This window comes from Dromaius novaehollandiae, chromosome 8 (genome assembly GCF_036370855.1).
Source record: "Dromaius novaehollandiae isolate bDroNov1 chromosome 8, bDroNov1.hap1, whole genome shotgun sequence".
Taxonomy (NCBI): domain Eukaryota; kingdom Metazoa; phylum Chordata; class Aves; order Casuariiformes; family Dromaiidae; genus Dromaius; species Dromaius novaehollandiae.
Window position 1 is genome coordinate 36,676,751 of NC_088105.1, and position 20,897 is coordinate 36,697,647.

The 20,897-nt window shown below is 45.6% G+C and overlaps 2 protein-coding genes across 2 annotated transcripts; one reads left to right on the forward strand and one right to left on the reverse strand.

Annotated features, from left to right (window-relative positions):
* The first annotated feature begins 115 nt into the window (after positions 1–115).
* On the forward strand, positions 116–7,789 carry LRRC42 (leucine rich repeat containing 42). Its single transcript, XM_064516225.1, has 8 exons — positions 116–247; positions 1,686–2,173; positions 4,042–4,173; positions 5,255–5,373; positions 6,360–6,448; positions 6,535–6,648; positions 6,805–6,889; positions 7,302–7,789. Exons 2-8 carry the CDS (start codon positions 1,701–1,703, stop codon positions 7,556–7,558), a joined length of 1,269 nt encoding a protein of 422 aa, XP_064372295.1. The 5' UTR covers positions 116–247; positions 1,686–1,700; the 3' UTR covers positions 7,559–7,789.
* On the reverse strand, positions 7,080–20,838 carry LDLRAD1 (low density lipoprotein receptor class A domain containing 1). The gene is made up of 6 exons (XM_026105307.2): positions 17,518–20,838; positions 17,060–17,114; positions 15,099–15,239; positions 14,291–14,428; positions 13,967–14,095; positions 7,080–13,022 (listed from the first exon to the last, which is right to left on the reverse strand). The coding sequence occupies exons 1-6, from the start codon at positions 17,536–17,538 to the stop codon at positions 12,877–12,879; spliced, it is 630 nt and encodes a 209-aa protein (XP_025961092.2). The 5' UTR covers positions 17,539–20,838; the 3' UTR covers positions 7,080–12,876.
* Positions 20,839–20,897: the final 59 nt, after the last annotated feature.

Genomic DNA, 20,897 nt, shown 5'->3' on the forward strand with positions numbered 1-20,897 from the left:
GCCGGGAACGGCAGTGCCGTAAGAGGCGCCGTCACCCCCCTCCCCTACCAGGGACCCCCCCCCGCCAGGGACCCCCTGCGGCCCCGCCCGCCGCTCCCGGCAGCCCCCGCCCCGCCCCGCCCCGCCCCGCCCCGCGCGCGGCGCTGCGGGCAGGCGGCGGCGCCCCAGCCCCAGCCCCAGCCCCAGCCCCAGCCCCAGCCCCAGCCCCAGCCGAGCCGGGCGGGCGGCGCGGCCCCTCCCGGGGCAGGTAGGTGGCGGCGGCCGGCGCCGAGCGGGTACTCGCGGCCCCGCACCGGGGCAGCCCGCGCCTCGGGGCCGAGCCGAGCCGAGCCGATCTGATCCCCTGGTGCCCCTCGGGCGGCACCGCTGCCCTCCGCACACGGCGGGCAGGGCCCCAGCGCGCCCCCCTCCCCCCCCGGCACGACACGATCCCTCCTGCCCCCGGGCAGGGCCCCAGCGCCTCCGGCCGCCCTGCAGGGATCCGAGCCCCTCCCTGCCCCCCCCCCTCCCCCGGGCGAACCAGATCCCTTCTCCTCCCCCCGCTCCGGGCAGGAGCAGGTCCCCTCTGCTCCCCCCCCCCCCCCCCGGGCAGGAGCAGATCCCTTCTGCCTCCCCCTGAGCAGGACCAGATCCCCTGTGTGCCTCCCCCCCCCCCCACGGCAGGACCAGATCCCTTCTGCCTCCCCCTCAGCAGGACCAGATCCCCTGTGTGCTTTCCCCACCCCCGGCAGGACCAGATCCCTTCTGCCCCCCTCCCCCCCTGGGCAGGACCAGATCCCCTGTGTGCTTTCCCCACCCCCGGCAGGACCAGATCCCTTCGGCCCCCCTCCCCCCCTGGGCAGGACCAGATCCCCTGTGTGCTTTCCCGACCCCCGGCAGGACCAGATCCCTTCTGCCCCCCTCCCGCCCTGGCCAGGACCAGACCCCCTGTGTGCTTTCCCCCGCCCCCCCGGCAGGACCAGATCTCCTGTGTGCCCCCCGCCCCCCAGGCAGGACCAGATCCCTCCTGCCCCCCTGGGCAGGGCCCAAGCCCTTCCCGCCCCAGGCAAGACCTGATCCCTTCTGCCCTCCCCCAGGCAGGACCTGACCCCCCCCGCGGCCCCCAGGGCAGGACCCCATCCCTGCCCCCAAGCCAGGGCCACTGGTGGGGGGCAGCGGGGCACGGCCTAAACCCCACCGCCCCACCTGGGCGAGGTGGGGAAGGGGCACCAGGAGCCTGCCCACCCGCAGCCAGGCCTGGGAGGGACATCCCCCCACAGGCTGCGCTGCCCGCTGCTGTCCGCCATTAGCCTTCCTCCTCCTCCTCCTCCTTCTCCTCCTCCTCCTCCTCCCCATGCTGGCGGTGGGCAGCACAGCCAGGGCCACGCTATGGGGTCCGCAGCCCCCCGGGTCCCCTCAGCGCCAGGGCAGCGCTGCACAGCCCGGGCGGCATGGTGCCCATCGCAGGCTCCCAGCACGGCGCGTCGGGGCCCTGCCAGCCCTGCGCTCCCGCTCGCCTGGCGCGCGTGGTCAGGCGGCAGGTAGCACCCAGCCCTGCTGCACGCAGCCTGGCCTCCCTTGCACTGCAGGGCTGTGCGACTGCGTGTGCGCAGGCCTCGAGGGGAACTGCCGGGGTTTGGGGTCTTTCCCGAGTCGCGTTTTCCTTCGGGGCTGTTCTTCACCTGTCTCCTGGTTTGTTTTTGCAGACCTGGACGAGGGGAATGTCTTACTGCCTCCACTCAGAACACCGTTTGGATACTGGGCCAATATATGTGCGTGAAAACGGGAAGCTGCACGTGGTAAATCAGGGTACAGGCAACATACAGAATGTCACCCCCAAACAAGGATCTTTTAGGCTGTTTTCCAGAGGATTCTCTGTGGAGCTGTGTATGAACAGGGAGGACGATAGGGCAAGGAGGCAGAGGACTGATCATTTCATCTTCACATACACTAAGGAGGGGAACCTCCGATATTCTGCCAAGTCTCTCTTCAGCCTCGTGCTGGGTTATATTTCTGACAACGTTGATCATATTGACTCATTGATTGGTTTCCCAGAGCAGATTGCTGAAAAACTCTTTTCAGCTGCAGAAGCAAGACAAAAGTTCACAGAACCAGTTACAGGACTGAGAGCGCTACAAAAGTTCACGGAAGCGTATGGCAGTCTGGTGCTATGCTCGTTATGTTTGCGGAATAGGTAAGTGCATCCAGTAACGAGCACCAGCATCTGCTTGTGCTTTTTGCAAGCATGCTTAAGGTTTCCCTTAAATGATTTTCTCTCAAAAATAATTTAAAAAAATCATGGGCTGTATGACACTGCCTAATTTTAATCAAGTGGCCTGAGCCTTGACTCATTCTTCTTGCTTCATGGGATGTTTTTGTAATTGCTGTTTACAAGCATTTCAGTGTACTTAGCTGACCACACAGATAAAATACACCTCGACAAGCTGTCCAGGTTTGTTTACTCTGAGCTTACTGTCCCATTTCATTTTGGGGGGCTCAGCAGAAGATAATAGTCTTGTGATGGGCTTTGAAGACAGATAAGTTTTAACTTAGTTTATTTGGTATCTATCCCCATATTTAACACACTTTAATGGTGTTGCTCTGGTTAGAATCCAGCACCATTTTTCTGTCTTATCCTTGTCTTTGTTTTCTCTCAGTACAACAGAGACTTGCCAAACTTAAAACTGGGTATGTTTTTAAGGCTTTGCTCCTACTGAAGTCTTTCCCAGTAATACAACCAGTCTGTCTTCCGTCTGTACACTTTAAAAAAGGGGATGGTTTATCCAGTTTAAAATTAAAGTACAGACATATTCATCTGAATTGCCAAGGGTGTTTTGACCAGAGTAGGAGTCTTTGATCAGAGGTCAATTATCCTTTGTTTTATCCTTTAAACCTACTCCATTTTTATCTTTAGTACAAATACTTTTTATGGGCTTAATTCAGGAATGAAGTTACCTCTGGCATCTTGTGCCTTTACAGGAAGCTGCATTAAGTATCAAATCTTTGAAACCCAGGAAAAGAGATATTAAGGCACTTTCTGATGAATCTTCATTCTGAAACAGCCCGCTCTTCCCTTCACACGCCTTCTGAGTTGATATTACCCATCAGGAACTATCTTCTTGCACTTCAGTTGTGCATACTGCCTTCCACATGACTGAACTGCATGACAGAGGGATGTGGTGGGGTAGTTTAATAGGCTATACTTGCAGTAGGAGGATATTCCAGTCCCCTCACTTGCATGGGCAAAGAGGTGCTTCCTTGGGGGCACAGGTCTGTGAGCATCTCTCATTTTAGCACTGAAGCTGTTGGTTGTCCTCAGGGATTGTCTTGCCATGGCGACTATAATAAGTAAATACAGGCGAGATGGGTGAGTTAGTGATTAGTAAGTGCAAGCAGTGTGAGTGCATATTTATGCATGCTGTTCTTCAATGGTCTGTTCCCATCTCTGAACCGCCTACTGAATAGTTCCAGCACAGATGTTTGTGTGGCTGCAGAGTGAATCAGACCAGGGAACCAAACCAGCTAAAAAATAACCTGTTGTGTAACGATTGCCAGGGGTGTAGTCACTGCTCTAGTTGGAGTCCTGCAGGTGTCCTGTGAGACACTTGTCTCTAGTGAAGTATTTCATTTGCAGGTGTAAAAAGTAAATTTTACCCTTTGCTACATTTAGAGTAGATTTTAACATTGGATAGATGTAGTCCTGTTTACACATTGAGATACTGAGGAAGAGCAATTTGGGAAGTTGATTTGAGATAAACTAGAATATATACCCTACTTTATTTTAAAGACATCCCTAACAGCAGTGTTTGCAACTTGATGTCTAATTCCTAATCCAGTAGTTTGAGTCAAAGCAGAACCATGATGTTGGTTCAAGTAGAAATCTGGGAACTCAGATGTATTGCGTGCACACTGCAGCATAGAAAGGCAGTTAGGACAGCTGGCTAATTTCTGGCAATTTTCACATAGGTATTAATGTGAAATGACTGCATGACGCTAGTGACAGTTGAGGATCTAGGACCCTTCTTACTTGTCTAAAAATGAATGGCTTTTTGCACTTTACAGATACCTGGTTATCTCTGAAAAGCTGGAAGAAATTAAGTCTTTCCGGGAGCTGACTTGTTTGGATCTTTCCTGTTGTAAACTTGGAGATGAGCATGAACTGCTAGGACATCTCACTAAAGAAGCTCTGTCTAGGTACTGATTTCCTGACATATAATTGATAATGATATTTTCTTTTCCCATCACTAAGCAATTCAAAGAATCAGGCTGCAACTCTAAAGGAAAGTTTCACAGGCAACAGCATACAAGTTTCAAGGTTTTGGTTCTTTCATAAAATCTGTTCTTGAGATAAAGTACAGAATTTATTGTACACAAACGACAAAATCCAGATCTCAAAAGGTCCTATAAATATGCAAGTGTAGAAATATAAATTTACTGTCTCATGCTTTTAAATCAACTTTTTATAAATTTCCATTGTCCATGTTAAAAAATGTGTCTTAAGCATTTCTAACAGCGTTAAGACTTTTATTTCCTGTTTTTTAGGGAGAAGTTTATCAGCCAAATTTTTAACCGAACCAATGTGCCAGATAATGATTGCTGCAAGCACTAGGTTAAATATTTTGTTAATTAATATTTGGAAAATAATTATGTAATTTTGACTGATACTAAAGATTGACAGGTAGAAAACTGGAAATCAATAGGCAGGATAATTGCTTGCTAATTAACAGATATTATGTTAACATAAGACTTTGTGCATTGTGAGTCAAGATTTTGTCTTGAAGTGCTCTAAAAAAATGTTTTAATTTTATTTTTTCTCTGAGGTTTGTTTATCTGTGTCATAATAGCTCACTGTGTACTTAAATATCATTGCCCATAACTTACCAAATCTGTCCTCTCTCATTTTGCCAAGTATTTTTCTCTTTTTAGTTTTGAGTCCAGTAGAGATTGACAGCCTTGAGTTAATAACATTAATTTATAAAGAACATTATTGTCTGTTAGCCACTTCTTGTGCTCTAGGATTGGTTTGTCATTGGAGCTCTGGGAATAGTTAGTTGAGTAACTGCTTCTGTTGAGCTAGTAAAGGGAATATAAAAATATTTGTTAGCCCTACCAACCCAGGCTTCTTGCTTGTTATTTTTTATTAATACTAACAAAACAGTAGACTGAAGGCTTGGCACAGGAAGAGCCCAGAGGTTCTATGTAGAGTTCTAAGACATTTTGCAAAACTGTCTAAAAAATTTGTCTGTTAATTATGGATCTGTATTTCTCTCCTCAGTGTAAAAAGGCTCCTCCTGAAAGACAACTCTTTATCAGATGCAGGCCTTCGCAGAATGACAGCGCCAGTACGAGTATTGAAAAAGGGACTTGAGAATCTTTTGATACTAGATTTGTCTTGTAAGTGTGTCATGGTTTAATATTAGAAGCAAGCTGTATCCTTTTAACTGAAGAACTTCTCCTCTGTAATACTGAAGGAATGCAATCAATTTAGTGATTCCTATGAGCCAAGTACCCAACCCCAGGACCCAACCTTCCAGGAGCCACAGGTTGTACCTATAGTCTCAGCCACTTGCCACTGAAATCTGTCTACCAGTGACGTAGGGGAAACAGGGCCAGGCTCCTAGCTGGCATAAATAAAATGCTTACAGGATTATCTGTGCAATCCAAAACAGAGGTTAAATTAGCCATTTCTGTTTCAATTCAGTGACTAACACTGAACTTTTACAGTGTTTGACAATTGTCAGTTTTGATACATGGACGTACCATCTTCTATGGTAGTTCAGTCTTTTGTTTGACTGTTAGACATGTAAACTTTAATACAATTGCTACTGTGCTGTTCATTCTCTGCCTGGAAAGCATATATATATATATAATATTAATATATGTAACTAGTGATTGTACCATGATACCCACACAAAGGCATCCCAGTTAAAGTTATTTAAGTAGCCTGTTAGGTGCTTGTATTTGCAACCTCCGCAGTTTCTTGAAAGTAACTTTTTCTAGAGTGCTTTTGGAAGCTCTGCTTGTGTGTCTGTTCACACGTTGTTCAAAATGATATTAAAAGTCATGCTACAGAACTGATATAGCCTGCAGTTCATTCTGGAAAGTTTACCAGCATGCACTGTTAGGATTTCTGTAATTCAACAAACTTCCGCTACTACTTGTATAAATATTTTGAATAGCTTGAGCGGAGCTATTATAACACTTGTGATTATTAGTGAGAGAGAGGAAAAAAAAGACTCACTTTCAAAACATGAAGCATATTACAAAATGGCCCAAGAAAACCTTGTTTAAATATTAGCTTTTGGAAGAAATAGTTTCTTGGCATCATGACCATCTTTTTCCACATCCTGCAACCTAACTAACTTTACTTGACTTCCTAGGTAACCCTAAAATCACAGATGTGGGAATTGGATACCTTCTTTCTTTCAAGAAGTTGAATTGTTTGGATATTTCTGGAACAGGTCTCAAGGTAAAGCAGAGCTTCTGTCCAAGTTTACTGGACAAGCACAACCAAATGTCCTTCCCCACTTGCTACTTTATTTCTCTTTTCACTAGGATGTTAATGCAGTCATTAAGCGGATCCAGATGCAGATAGGCCTCGTTCATTCAAAAGTGCCTCTGAAAGAATTTGATCATAGTAACTGCAAAACAGAGGGATGGGCAGAGCAGGTATGTGGTTTTTAGATCTTTTTTACTCTCTAGAAATTTTTCTTGTGTAGTATGAAGTCACTGAATAGTAAAGAATAAGGAATAGAGTTGTTTCCAATGGTATTTCTATAAACTTTCAAAAAATGCTTCTTCTAACTCCTTCAAATTTCATTTCAGACAGTTTTGCAGTGGGAACAGGCAGTTATGGAGGCCATCAAGCCACAAGAAAATCTGAGATCCAGAACAGCAGCTCTGCGCTTCTGTACGTACTGCATAGAGACTGAGCAGCTTATTTTCTACAGGGAATCATTTCATACATCATTGCTTAGTACAAACAGCATCTCAGATGTGCAGCTTCAGCCATCTGTGGAGCTGTATTACAATGTGTTTGGTTTTCTTCATTTGTTAGATGGGTGGATAACTCTTAGATAGCATGACAAGAGTCTTAAGGCCACATTTAATAACAGAATTTTATTTTAAAAATGATTTTTATTGTTCTCCTTAAATTTTTAAGTACAAAATAGAAATGTTCTTTTCCCTATTTGTATTTCAACAAAGCAGTCTGCATTCCAGGTTGGCATGGTCAAAGCAATTTGCAACACAAATATGCATTTTTCAGTACAATTTGTTTTGTCCAGATATAAACTTGATCTTCTCTCTTTTTTTTCCTGTAGATGGCAAGACACGCAGAATAGAGGAAGTAGTCAAATGCAAATTGGCGGAGGCAGAAACAAAAGCTTCTGGAAACTTACAGTTTTATAAGGAAAAAAATCAAAATTGCTATTTACCTTTGAAAAAGGAGGTTGCAGACAGCCATGAATTAAAGAACAATAAAAAAAGAGCTTTGGCTGAACGAGAGAGGGAAAGGACTTCCAAACAGAAGCATTTGTGCCTCACTGTGGAGGACTGGGATTTGTTAAATACCTACTGACTCAGAAAGAAGTGGGTCTTTGTTTGTTTTCTTGCTGATGACAGAATTTAGACATACTGAGAGGGAGTAACATAAAGGAGACCAGCACTGTTGAGTCTGGTTGCTGTGATATAGTAGTGAGTTGCTTATGCTTGGGGAGGGGAGGGCTAAAGGCAAGGAGAAGGATAATGATACTATTGTATATTTTCAATACATAATAATTTTTAAAATAAAGTTTTTTGTCATCCTTAAGTATTTCTTCTGACACAGATATAATTCAGAAAAATACTTGGTCCTATCCCTCCTCTCTTGCAATGATTAGTCTCCTGTCTGGAAGAGGCAACTCCTGATTTTAACTCCCTCTTCAGATGAGCAGGGTAGAGGGGTTTGTTTTTGTTGACACTGAAAACATTCTAGGTGCCATAGTACTCAGCCTAAAGCTGTCACTGAGGCAGCAAACACAGCTACACTGTGCTTGTGAAGTGCAGCGGGACTGTAATAGCTGTGGTAGTATATAAACCTCACCCTGTAAGCGCAAGGCTGTGCTCAGAGCTCTGACAAAGGGAGGAAGCAAACAGGATAAGCACAGGCCCTGGGGGGAGGGAGGCAGAGAGACTATAACCCCTAGGTAACATAGTTATTGCAGAAATGCAAAGTAGAACAGTAGAACTTATCTCCCTCCTTCTAACCCAGGAAATGAGAGCTGAAACTGGGTTACTGTAGATTAAAGCATACAGTTGTAATATATGCTCACTTACAAGTAAATTCACCTGCATTTTAGTCTTCTGTGGTTTACAACCTGTTTTCAGTGCCCATGCATGTCTGCAATATCCTAACTGTATTTCACCATCTAAAAGCATTCAAATAAATGTTCACTGCTATATACATACCTCTACAACAGACCTAGGTACTCGGAATTATTCTGTGTTGGTCTATCTAAAGCCAGGAATACAGCTGTAACGCTAAATTTGTTTGCCCTAAAACACACATAGGGCAAGAATTCATTCAAAACTGACTGAGGTGCACAGTGCCTACAAACATTTTACCGTGCTCTTTAAGGCAGTTTACTATAGGTTTCCTCTACTAGTGCTTATTTAGAGGATATCTTCCTTTTACACCGTTGCTTGGCATACTTCAGCAGCAAGAAAAGCAGCACATCTTTAGAATTCACAAAGATGCCAAGCAAAGGAACTTCACCTCAAAAGTGCAAGAGAGATGGGAGAAAAGATCTTTTCTCTCTTTGTTCCTTTACTGCTGAAGTCTCCTCAAAAGGACTACAAACAAAACAGGCGTACTCATGTTCAAGCTCTACATTTCTTCCCAGACACTCAGGTGATTAATAGCTTTTGCTGAAGACTACATCAGCCCTGTTCCAGGATAATGGCTGGGCTTAGTGAAGCAGCTTCTCAACAGGGAGGAAGACCACCATGACGTTCAAATATAATCCTCTCCCTAGAGCTGGCTTTTGGTTCAGCAGCCACCATGGATTTCTTTTTCTAACCCTCCCATGACTGTGGAGACCTGCGAATGTGACCATGAAGAGATGTCGGTCTCAAAGCCTCCGTATATTTCATTTTGCATCAGTAAAGGAGCTGGGAGCCGATACCTTGAGATAAATCACAGGTGTATCGTGATTTGGCATGAATGGTCTCTGCCCAGGTCATAGGGCCATTGGGTGAAATAACATAGCAGACCCTCCATTTTCAAAAGGGGTGTTTTAGAGCACTGTTTCTTACGTTCTCCATCCTCAGTACGGTGACTACTCATTTCCTTAGCTCTTCTTGCTGACCAGCACACCTCTTTTTAACTCACCACTGTGCAAATTTTAACATAGGAAGACAGGCATTTTTTGCCGCTATGCCCTTGGTCCATCAACCCACTCATCTCTAAAGAAAGCCCTCATTAAGACACTCAACCTCACTCTGCTGACAAGGAAACAAGGCAGTAAGAAAGAAAATGACTGAAGATAACTAAAATACATATATGCTTAACCAACTGCCTGGTTGAACTGCCTGCTGCATCCCTTGCTGTTCACAGGCTGACTTCCCAGCATGGACTGGTGCCGTGAATCTGCTGCCCACAGGCTTCTGCCTCCCACGTCTCCCTTGGCTAGCCTTGTCACAGATGTAAAGCCAGAGCAGGATGAGTCCCTGGCTCCTCCCACTGGTCCTGGAGGTCAGAGTCCCCTGGCTGCACCCCCTGGTCCCCAGGAGCACTCACTGGGTCCTGACACAGGGATATCAGCCAGAGAGCAACTGTGGGGCATTACCCTGCAGGTAATGGGTGAGTCAGCTTCTCCAACACCAGTGAAGCTTTACTGGCTATCCTAGATCCAGAGATCACATCGTAGATCCCATTTCTTTGTAGTTCAGCACAAGAATCTCTCCTCCCTTAAGTCACGCACCTTCCTTTTTATCATGGCTCACAATAAGGTAAAAATCCCAACATTGTCCCTGTCCTAAGGCAGACCATCACTTGACCTCTGCTCAGGTGGAGGAATGGGCATACCTACACAGCAAGCACAAAAACCCAACTCCCATTCTCACACATTGCACTCCTTGGCCCTTTCTTGTTTGCCTTCAGGAGCATCTTGAAACTCGGTGGAAGGGAGCTACTGCAATGACACGACAAATACCAGACTAGGGGAAGGAATACAGCAATTGCCATATGGGTCAGCCTAACTAGCCATAGCACAGCATCCTCTTCCTGACCACAGCAAACATCAGATCACATGTTCTGGAAAGACGTGGCCATCGCAACATCCCTGGTGCAGGGCAGATTTCTTCCTAACCACACTGGTCTCTACGCTGAGCATGAGGATTTCTATATCCTTTAACAGCCAGTCAGTTCAGTCCTTGCTAGCAACAGCTGTTTTGTTATCTATCTACAGGGCCAACCTTTTTTTGATAAGTCACACAGGCTCTGGTGTGTTCTTGCAATGGGTTTGCCCATTAATTGCCCATTTTGAGGGGTAAGATTCCTCTTTTCCTCCTCTCCCATCCATCTGTGACTACTGCCCCTTAGAAGCGTGCAGCAGTCTAGCTTGCTTGCACCTTCTTAGTAGGGAAAGCTTGTTACACACCTTTGCACTTCAAAGCCAAACAGGCAAACAGTCCACAGCTGAACCAGCCTGAATCAGAAATGGCTCTTCTTCCGGGGGAAGAGAGACTGACTCAGTAGTGTGGCCTCTGAATCTTGCCTTCCTGAGCTTGTCCTAAGAAATGCTGCAAAACTTCCTCATCGATTTCAACAAAACATACTTTGGGGTAACAAGAGGAACACAGTGACTGCAATAAACCAGACTTTATTTACCAACCCCAAATCAGCTGTGTTGAAATGTTAAGTGACTGGGATTATGCATCTCTTTCATGCTTTGACTGAAACTGGAAGCTTGAAAGTGAGAAATGTTTACTTTCAAAACTCAACCTCTCCTCTGAGCTCCAGCACTAGAAACACTGCAGTACTGTCTCACACACACAGAGAAAGCAAGACATCCTTCCTAGCTAGGTATGAAAGAGAACAGGTAAATACAGATTTAAAAGGTTCCCATAGGACCTGTTCCATTATGCAGAGTTTTACTATCTCATTTTAGATAAAGTGTAAGTCAGAATACAGTAAAGCTATTTTTAAAAGATCTTTCAGATCTACAGCTGTATCCCAGTTACAAATTAGAACAAACATTCACAGTTTATACAAGTCATAGTGACACGTCAAGTTTTAGATCACAGGACAGAGAGGAAATGAGTGAACTGTTTATGCTTAAAGATATATGACCTGGGTTGGTGGTAGGAAGAATATTGCCTGGAGATTATTTTGGATCTAGGAAAGTAAGTACTCGCAGTAAATCTGTTTCTCAGATATGATGTTTTAGACACATGAGTTTTTCGAAAGAGCAGAAAAAGACCACATCTTTCTTAAATTTCAATGGCATGTCCCTATCTTAATCCTGTGGACTGCTTTGAAGGTTTGCCTAACTGATCCTGCTCTACTTGCACAGGAATTAAATGAGCAATGAACGGATCCTGTCATGCCCCATGGCTGCCCCAGCAGCAGATGTGGCACTCGGCTTTCTCCTGCTCGCTGCTCTGAGACTGTGACTGACTTTTTTTTTTTCCTTTTTCCTTTCTCACTCTAAACTCAGGGCTAGAAAGGCTCATGTCACTCAGCTCCACCTGATTTGCTGTTCAGGATAAGCCTCAATTCACCTTTACAGTCCCTTCATCTAACTCTCTTAAAAGGCACCAGCATTTCAATACAGGAGAAGCACCTCAGCCAAGGCTGGCCAGACACAGGTACGTCTCTGCGTTGGCAACAGCTAATAAACAGTCTCCACCTTGCACACAACTAGCTGACGTATTGAATCTATGTTGCCTATTTTAAAGTTATATTTTCAATTCCCCCCCCCCATTTCCAACTAGAAATAGTTCTGCAGCAACTGCTGTGCTGGCTAAGCTTCAGAACTGGCATGTCTTTAAACTTCACGAAGAGCACAGGGTCGTCTGTGCAACCCAGCTCCACAGAGCTGGGAGCTTTGAAGACGCTAAGGAAACCTCTTCTTTCATGGTGACAGTCTTCCTTGTCTACACTGTACAGAACGAAGATTTGCAAAGAGAGGAAAGAGTCATCACTCCTGTTTCCTCATTTCTTTCCTCTCCCCGAAGGTCTGCAAGAGGGCCAAAACTGTACTGAGCCCTTTTCTCTCCAGCATCCTTCATCGTAAAAGGCAGAACACATTACTGTCTCTTCCAAGAGGGAAGTGGAGTGGCTGGGAGCTGCAACTCACCCTGGCTACACAGCGAGTCTCAGCTCTTGCAGTCTTGTTCTCCGTCAGTTTGCAGTTAATTGTCAGAGGCCTGGCAGCTGGATCCAGGCTATGGGATGGCTCTGCCTGGTCCCTCAGTCTCCCAGTAGGTACAAAGATGCTCCTCAGGAGCAGACCAAGATCCCCCAGGCCCCAAAGCCCAGATGTATATGAATGGAGCAGAAAGCAAGGCTGGAAATAACAGAAAGCAAGGGGCGTCCACTGCATGGCCTAATGCACCTAGGACCTCAAGCCTGCAAGACACTCTACCCTACCCACGTAGAAAAGACTCACCTTCACATGACCTGCTAAAGTGTCCCAAAATTCATGTCTAGCCTGTAGCACTGGCAACCATGTACTGAAAGCACAACACTTCTGTCCCTTTTCAGTGTTGCTGCATTCTGATCGGAGAACTGCTGATCAGGTTACGCTCAGGTAGAGCTTCAAAAGTGGGTGGCAAAGCAGGAGGGCAACAAGGCTTAAAGATGACAACGCAGAATGTGCCCTGTGGTATCCAACATTTCTTGGCACCAAAACTTCATGGTTTGCAGATATACTCATCGGACCAACTTGCACAGTGCTGGATGCTGTCCCGGCACAGTCTTTTTGGGATGCAGGTGCAATACTCATAGAGCACAGGGGTGCAGCTCCACCACTCAGACCCACAAGGAGGGCAGGCAGCCACTGGGAGGGAGGAAAAACAGGGATCAGATATGGTTCCTGTTGCATTGGCCAGTTATCTCCTTTCTTACACTAATAAGTATCATTTCACCCCTTGGCAAGTACTGAACAGCCACTGATGATAACCCTGCACCTGTGAACCCACCACAGGGGATACTCACTTGATGCTACCTCTAGAAGACGATCAGGGAGCATGACATTACAATGACTTTCATGGCAGACATGCCATGCTACGAAGAATGATTAGCTGTATTTAAAAAAATAACACAAAAAACCCCACACTATTCTTGAGAAAGCTGCTGATACATGCAGGTCTTGACTGAGGTTCAAAACCACACGAGTAATTTAGAGACAAACCTGCTACTCATTTCAGTGAAAGGCGCATCCCAATACCCAAGACAGCTCTGAAACAGTTCGCTTTACTCACATAGGCACATTTGGTTCTCCTTAGCCCTTAGAGACATGCCCATCTCCTGACCAAGAATCAATGGCTAGTTCTGAACTACTGTTGCTGGCTACAGTTACACATCAAGATAAAATTGCTCTGTAGTCAGCAAGTCACAGAGAAGGAGCGACTTAAGGGGCTGGGAACAAAGTGTGGAGCTTTTCCCCTCTCAGTTGCTGGTAGTAGAGGTTAATTTGGTGGTCATAATTACACGTACTGGGCAAATGGCTGCTAAACAACACAAGCCCACAAGCAGCAGGCTGGGTGGAGAGGAAGCCAGAGGATGTGAACTCCAGACTTTGACACAGTCGTTGACAGTTGACATGAAAGGGCCCACATGCTTCTTACTCATGTCCTAGTTGTTTCATGTATTAGCGGATGACACCAGTCTCCAAGTTGGCGTTTTCCAACACTATCAATGAGCTCCATGCCCTTAAAACGCTATTTCAGTCAATCAGCAAAGAAGATCTTTTGCCTAATGGTAGCCAGAAGACAGACTTACAGCTCTCCATCTCATCAGAGCAGTCCCCACAGTCATTCATCCCATTACACCTCTGATCAGCGTAGATCCAGTACGCAGGGTTACTGCAGCGGAAAACCAGGTATCCTGGAAGGCTACTGGGCAAGTCATCTGCAAAACCAGACACACAAGATGCATCTGCTGAAACAGTGATCCTAGAGCCTAGACAAAGTCTCCCAGGTTTATCTTGCTTGTGCCTGAAGCCAGAAACAAGGAGCAGTACTACAGGGATGCTAAGCTCTCTAAAGAGCTGTCTCACTATAGGAAGAGCATCACTGTGAGGATGATCACAACAAAACTGCTCACCACAGAGTTTCTCCCGCTCATCCTCTCCATTCCTGCAGTTCCGGATTCTGTTGCAGACTTGGCTGGCTGGGACACAAGTCACTCTGTCATCGCACAAGAAGCCTGTCCGGTTATTAGAGGCTACACAGAAACGGTTCACTGAAGGGAGAGCAAGAAATAGTTTATTTTCAGACATTTTCATATTCACACACAATATGAGGAACAGATCAAGAAGGAGGGAGATTTCAGAAATTTGTCAATCTGGAGATAACCGGGGGTCAGAACTTATCTCCAATCACTTCACAGCAGACACCAGCAGTCTGCAACATGATTGTACCACCCAGAGTTACTACAATCCCATCGAGGAGGAAACTGCAGTAGAGGAATGGACTGCAGTGACTCAGGCTGCCCAGAGCTGACACAGCCCCACACAGCCCCCTTCAGTTCCTTTCCTTCTCCCTGGTCCACGCAGGAAAGTGTCTTCACACACCACTGTATCACATGGGGGATGCTGCCAGAGCACAGCATAGGGGAGGAAAAAAATCACATTGGGGGACTCACAGGGAAGAAACCCATTTATTCCTGTGAAACACCAAGGCTTACAGCATCACTGATCTGCTGGTTGCTGAAAAGAGTACAGGAAAGCAGAGATGCCCTATATTTGCCCAGCAGCTTATATTTTTACCCAGGTATCACTGCTAACAACTGCTGGAAGCAGGACCAGGGGCCAGAGGGACCTGTGCTCGGACCCACTATGGCTCTTCTTGTGTAACATCATTTTCTGCCCACCTCTTACTTATCAAAAAATAACAAACCTCAGGAGACCAACCTGGTGTGCGTGGCGGGAGTCCCAATGCGACCGCCAAGCCCACGACAGCCACGATGGCAGCGAGGACGAGCAGTGCCACGGCCGAGATGCACACACACCTTCGGGTGCAGCCCACGCAGGCACTGCAGGGCCGGCAGCAGTCTGTCGGGAGGCAAGGGAACAAGACCTGGGAAAGGCTCCCGGGGGTCCAGGAGTGCTGAGCAGGGCTGCGGTGTTTTGAAGAGGGAACGGCATAGGAAACTGCAACAGTGACATTTCAGGGGGCTCTGAGCACGGGACCAGCAATGTTAAACACCTCCCCATAAGAAAGCACACTGCTTGTACTGTGGAAAAGGTCTGCACTAGCGCTACTTTATCAGAGCGGGCACTGGGACGCAAAGCAAAAACACAGTGCCTCTGTCAGAGAGCTCATCGTTTTGTTGCAGCACCACAGAAGCAAAATGCCACAAAAATCCCTGCTCAGCAATGTGAGTGGGTCAGCATTACAGAGGCACCGCTGCATGGCAGCTGCCCCCCACAGCCCGTATGAACTGGTGAAACAATTCAAAGGCAACAGAGTGAGGTTCAGACTGCAGCACCTCCTTCACCCAGAGTACTCAGAGAGGAAGATGAAGAATGCTATTCTCCAGCTATACGCTGCAAGCCAATAATGCTGTTTCTACAGGGGAAGCAGATGAAACACAAAGCAGGTAAAGCTGGTTGGTGGCGGCTTGGAAGGGTGCCCTCCTAGAGCCCAAGGCAAAATGCTCCAAGAGGCAGAATTTCATTTCACAGTGCTAAGGCTTTCTGCTCTGACTAGGATTGTCAGTCTTGTCTAACGCTCCCCCCAAAAGAGGTTTAATCATTGGTCCAGAACAGTAAGAACTGGTTGCAGAGCAGCCCTTCTCCTCCTCAAAGACTGCAGGCATCTCCAGGGTAAAAAGAGCAACAACCCTCCAGGGTGCCTAACCCTGAGAAAATCACGTATGTAAATCAAGCAAAATCCAGAAGTGAAAGACCAAAACCACAGTTATTGCAACACAAAAGCAGCACACGTAAGAGCAAAGCTGATCAGCTATCCTTATCTCAGCTCCCTGCAACATTAGCGCTTTGTGTTTAAACCAAACACTGTTTTCTTGGATTCCTCTGTACTTCTAGAATAACAGGAAAAAAATGAATTTGATCATCTGAGAAACACCCACAACTGCATAACCAGTCACTTAAGACAACCTTGTATGCACAAATTGATTCTTTGTGTTTTTGAACACAAAGAGCTTTGACCAAATGGCTGTAATTTTTGCCTTAACCGTTTTCTGTTTACCTACTTGCTCTGTGTTGTACAAATATAAGCAGAGATACAGCCTTTGGCTCCACTGCAAAGGGATTCTGGTTGCAGTAGCCATACCCTCCTCCATGTTTGAACAGGAATCAAATGCAGAACATTTCAGCTTAAAAGATAAGGGGTGAATTACAGGATATGTGTGTCTGCAAGACAGTATCTCTGACCACAAAGCAGAACAGTTGCAAACAGACGAGAGTATAAAAATAATGGAGTGACGAAATGCTGTTGCAACCTGATATACAGGTTTGCTACTGACTGTATTTGATCTCACCTTCTCATTCTTAAAGTGGACAAGATCTGCTGAAGTTTGGCTATTAAAAACCATGTAGTAAACATACGGAAAGCCTGGATGTTCATTTTGAGCCTTTTCCGTACCCAGACAAAGATTACGGATCATGCTACTATACAATACTGTAAGACTGCCAACTGCAGGCCAGCAACAAATAGCTTTAATATATTAATTTTATATTCTGGATATTTCACTGCAAGCAGCAAAAAACCAAAACCCCAGTCTCAATAGATCATAAATAGAGCCTGTATCTTACATATATAGATTTCATCTATTTATAGGCAGAGAGATTGTTTCTATTGATTTATGCTTCAGCAATAAAAACATTAAGTTACACATTTTATTCATTACCTCTTTCTTCAGGGAAACACTTCGTTGAATCAAAAGTAGTTACATGAACACTTCTCTAGAAGTAAAGGAATAAAACACACCGTTTACAGAAGCAGCACATGGTAATCATGCAATTTATGTCTTTCTAGTATTTGTCATTTTACATAAGAATATATGATACCTTTCATTATTCTTTACATACAAACAAAAAACACTTCACTGGAAACATGGCACAGATTTGATTCACAAAGCAATCAAATTACCTTTTAAAACTCAGTCACTCATTCATAAAACAAGCACTAATTCAACCCCAGCACTTATTACCAATACTTTGCTTTATATCAGATTAGGTTAAGGAGAAACAACTAGAAGTCTCCCAGAAACAAGTGGTAAAGAGGCTGCACAAACAACATTACCAAGAATACACACACTTCGGGAAATAGTTGCATGTAAGATTTTTCCAAAGAGAAGGACTATACCTGAGGGTGAGTTTTGTTCATGCTTCATAGAGCTATAATCCTCAGAGCAGCGAGAAGGACCACAGGGAGTTTTCCACACCTTTGAATCCAGCCATGCTGCCAACAAACCCCGGCTCCGACGCGAGCCAGCATTGGCCTGCATATCCCGGAGTTACCTGGTTACAAGAAGAAACAGAGACGGGAAAGCAAGGAGTGTGCTACTGCCCGGGCACACAAGCAAGGCAGCAGGTGACAGGAAAGGCAGCATCAAGTGCTTTCTCCAGCTCTGCTTGAAAGCAGTCATGATGCCTCCAGTGTGATACCTTGTGAAAGAGCTGCAAGGCCCCTGACTCTCCCTCCCAGGTCTGGCTTTCCCTGCTCCCCTGCGCACAGATCTCCCGTGGCAGCCAGGGCTGGGAGACAGCACTGAGCAGACATGGGAGGCGAGGGAAGGTCTCACTGCTGCCGAGAGCATCTTGACCGCGCATCCCTGAGGACGCAGGCTCGGCTGCTCCGCCACAGCAGAGGCTGGCTGGAGACAAACCTGAGCTTCCCAGGCCAGGGCAAGGCAAAGGCTGTTTTCCCACACCCGAGGGGCTGTTCTGCCAGAACCATCACTGAAGTGGAGATAAGGAGCAGAACAAAATGGGACAAATTCTCCTTCCAACAAAATCACTTTAAAGGACAGTTCTTCCTTGGCCAGCCACAGTTAGGTAAGATGCACAGAGGGTTGCAGGTACCTGCTCATTTCTCCTGGCTCTGTTTCACTACAGGCTATTAGGCAAATAATAAAGGACTCTGAAGTTTCAGATGCTGAGAATCCCTTTGCCACTCCTGACACCAATTACAAAGATGAACGTGCGATGTTCCTGGAGCCCAGGCTCACATCCCACTGATTTTGTTTGTATTTATCTTGGTACAAGTCAGGAAAGCCCTCCTTCAAAAGGAAATGCAATGAAAGTTAAAGAGAGATCAGATCATCTTCACACAAAAGTCTTCTCTCTTTCTCTCCTCCTCATCCCCAAAACTGGACTAACATACTGACCTCATAGCAACATAAGCTCAGGCTCCTACAAGACGACTGGATCTCAGCAAAGCTGTGCAGCATACAACCAACTGCAGTAGTTTCCCCAGCTGGGGAACATGCACAGGCATAGCAAGTTCTCCAGGGTCCCTTTTACTCACTCAGTTGAATTTCCAGGCCTGCAGCAGATCTGAGGCCAGTCTGTAGCTAACATGAACTTACAAATAGATTAAAGCCTTCCAGGCTGGCTGCAGGCTTCACCACAGCACACACAGAGTGTAATTTTACAACTTCAAGAATCAAACACTACCTACAGTCTGCTTTACCACAGCGGGGGGAGGCTAGGAAAAGAAAAAGGATTGGAATAAAGATGCAAGGAGCTTGCGCTCCTCTTGCTTTCAGGAAGAAAGCCCATAGAACTCAAGTGCCTCCAAGCTGTTGCGGCCTCACAGATCACGATTCCTGAGCACCGGCTAAACTAGGTTACCATAGCTTTGGTGGTAGCAGAGAAGCTGGCAGCTAGACTGCCTATAAATTGGAACTGAGGAACCCTGCCCCAATCCAGTCTCCCAACAGCACAGTAATTATTGTCCAGCACTAAAAGCTTAAAATCCGGTCCCCAAAAGACTGACACTAAATTATAGCTTGCAGAATATGAACAGAGGGAAGAATACCAGCTACATAAGCATACCAAAGCCCCAGATGTCAAAAATACTCAGAAGAATGTTTTAAAGAAATATACTCCACCTCATAAAGCACCAACTTGTCGGAAGCAGTCCCACCAAGTGCTCCAGCTACTTCATGCCTGCTTCTGATCTGCTGAACTGCATCCTCATCCATGAAAGGAACAGATAGATGCCTAAAATTAATTGAATCAAAGCACCAAATAATGCCCAAAGTATCAGGACTTTTTCCTCCATATCCCTCTCTACTCCCAAACACACAATTCATACAACTGATGATTCAGAAATAATCTCCAAATAATATATGCTTCTTGACAATGGCATCTACGAACCCTAAACTTAAACCTGCTTCACTAACCATCCAGAATTAAATACAAACCTTCAGGAGTTCCTACTTCGGCATGGCAAGACCAATTCACCCACAGCAGAGGCTTCTCAGAGGAATATACCACTGTCAAACTTTGTGCCTGAAAGTTCACCTGTTCAGAAGGGAATCCTGCATGAAAACAGCAAAACTCGAGTAGCAAAACAACCTGTGCCTCTGGGTGCTGACTAGAATATGGAAAAAAGAGACTAAGGGCTAAAACCTCTGTACCTTAAATCTTGGTTCTGTTTCTCTTTAAAGAGGAAGTTTAAGTTTCTCATCAGTCTTGATACAGCAGGAGTATTTCAAGCCTTCAAAAAGTTTATTAGGTGGTAGCAAGTTTGGGAAAGTCCCATGTAACAGCCAGGTCAAGCAGGCCGCCTATCCCATATCCCACGAAGAACACATGGAACAATTCCTTGATAAAAATTACAAGATGTGGAGTAAAGCAGCTCCGAGACAAGTATCCATAAATCCTGACATCTACCAGTCTGTTTCCTTTATCAAGATTTATCAAGTTCAGCCATAACCTGCCAAATAGCTGGATTTTAGAAGAGTTACACTACAAATCCAAAGACTGCTAGTTCAGAAAAAAGAAAAGCCCTTCATGTACCCAGAATGAGGTAACAAACCCAAGCAAGCCCTTCTGAAACACAGAATCTTTGCCTAAGATCAGAGAAGAGGAAGAGGGAACACAGACTATGATATCCAGTGCAATACAAGACTGAATTGTTAGTTCCAGTGCCTCAAAAAGTAACAGACAAACCACGACTACTTCTGCCAGGAATGAATTGCACATCAATTGTGACAGACTCCTCACTTGTGTCCAGATGCCTCCACCTAAAATCTGATACAAGTTCAAGTGACCACATGCCTAAGGAGAATATAAGATGCTTTTCTGTTGCAACTCCAACACTTTAAGGCCCTTCACTTAAACAGTGGTCTGTGGGCAGAGATCAAACCCAAATTGCATCCTTGGAAAATGAAGATTTCAGGAAGTTAAACATTTTTAAAAAAATGAATAGGTCAATCTATGTTGTGAAGTGCCAAGATAGCTTAAATATTCTGTTTAGATTAGAAACAGTTCTATTATTGCAGCCTAAGTAGTATCTGATCTTACTAAAGGAGGACAGTTTTACCAGAGCTAACGACTACAAAACTTCTGACATTCTTCAGCTTCTGGCTCACTCTGGAAACAGTAGTGCCAAGTGACAGATTGCTACAGGCATATAAACAGCTCCCTGTGACCTAATAGCACATTACTGAATCACTGCCTTCCCTGTACTTATTACTTAGCTGAAATGTCATTATACTGTGAACAAAAGATGTA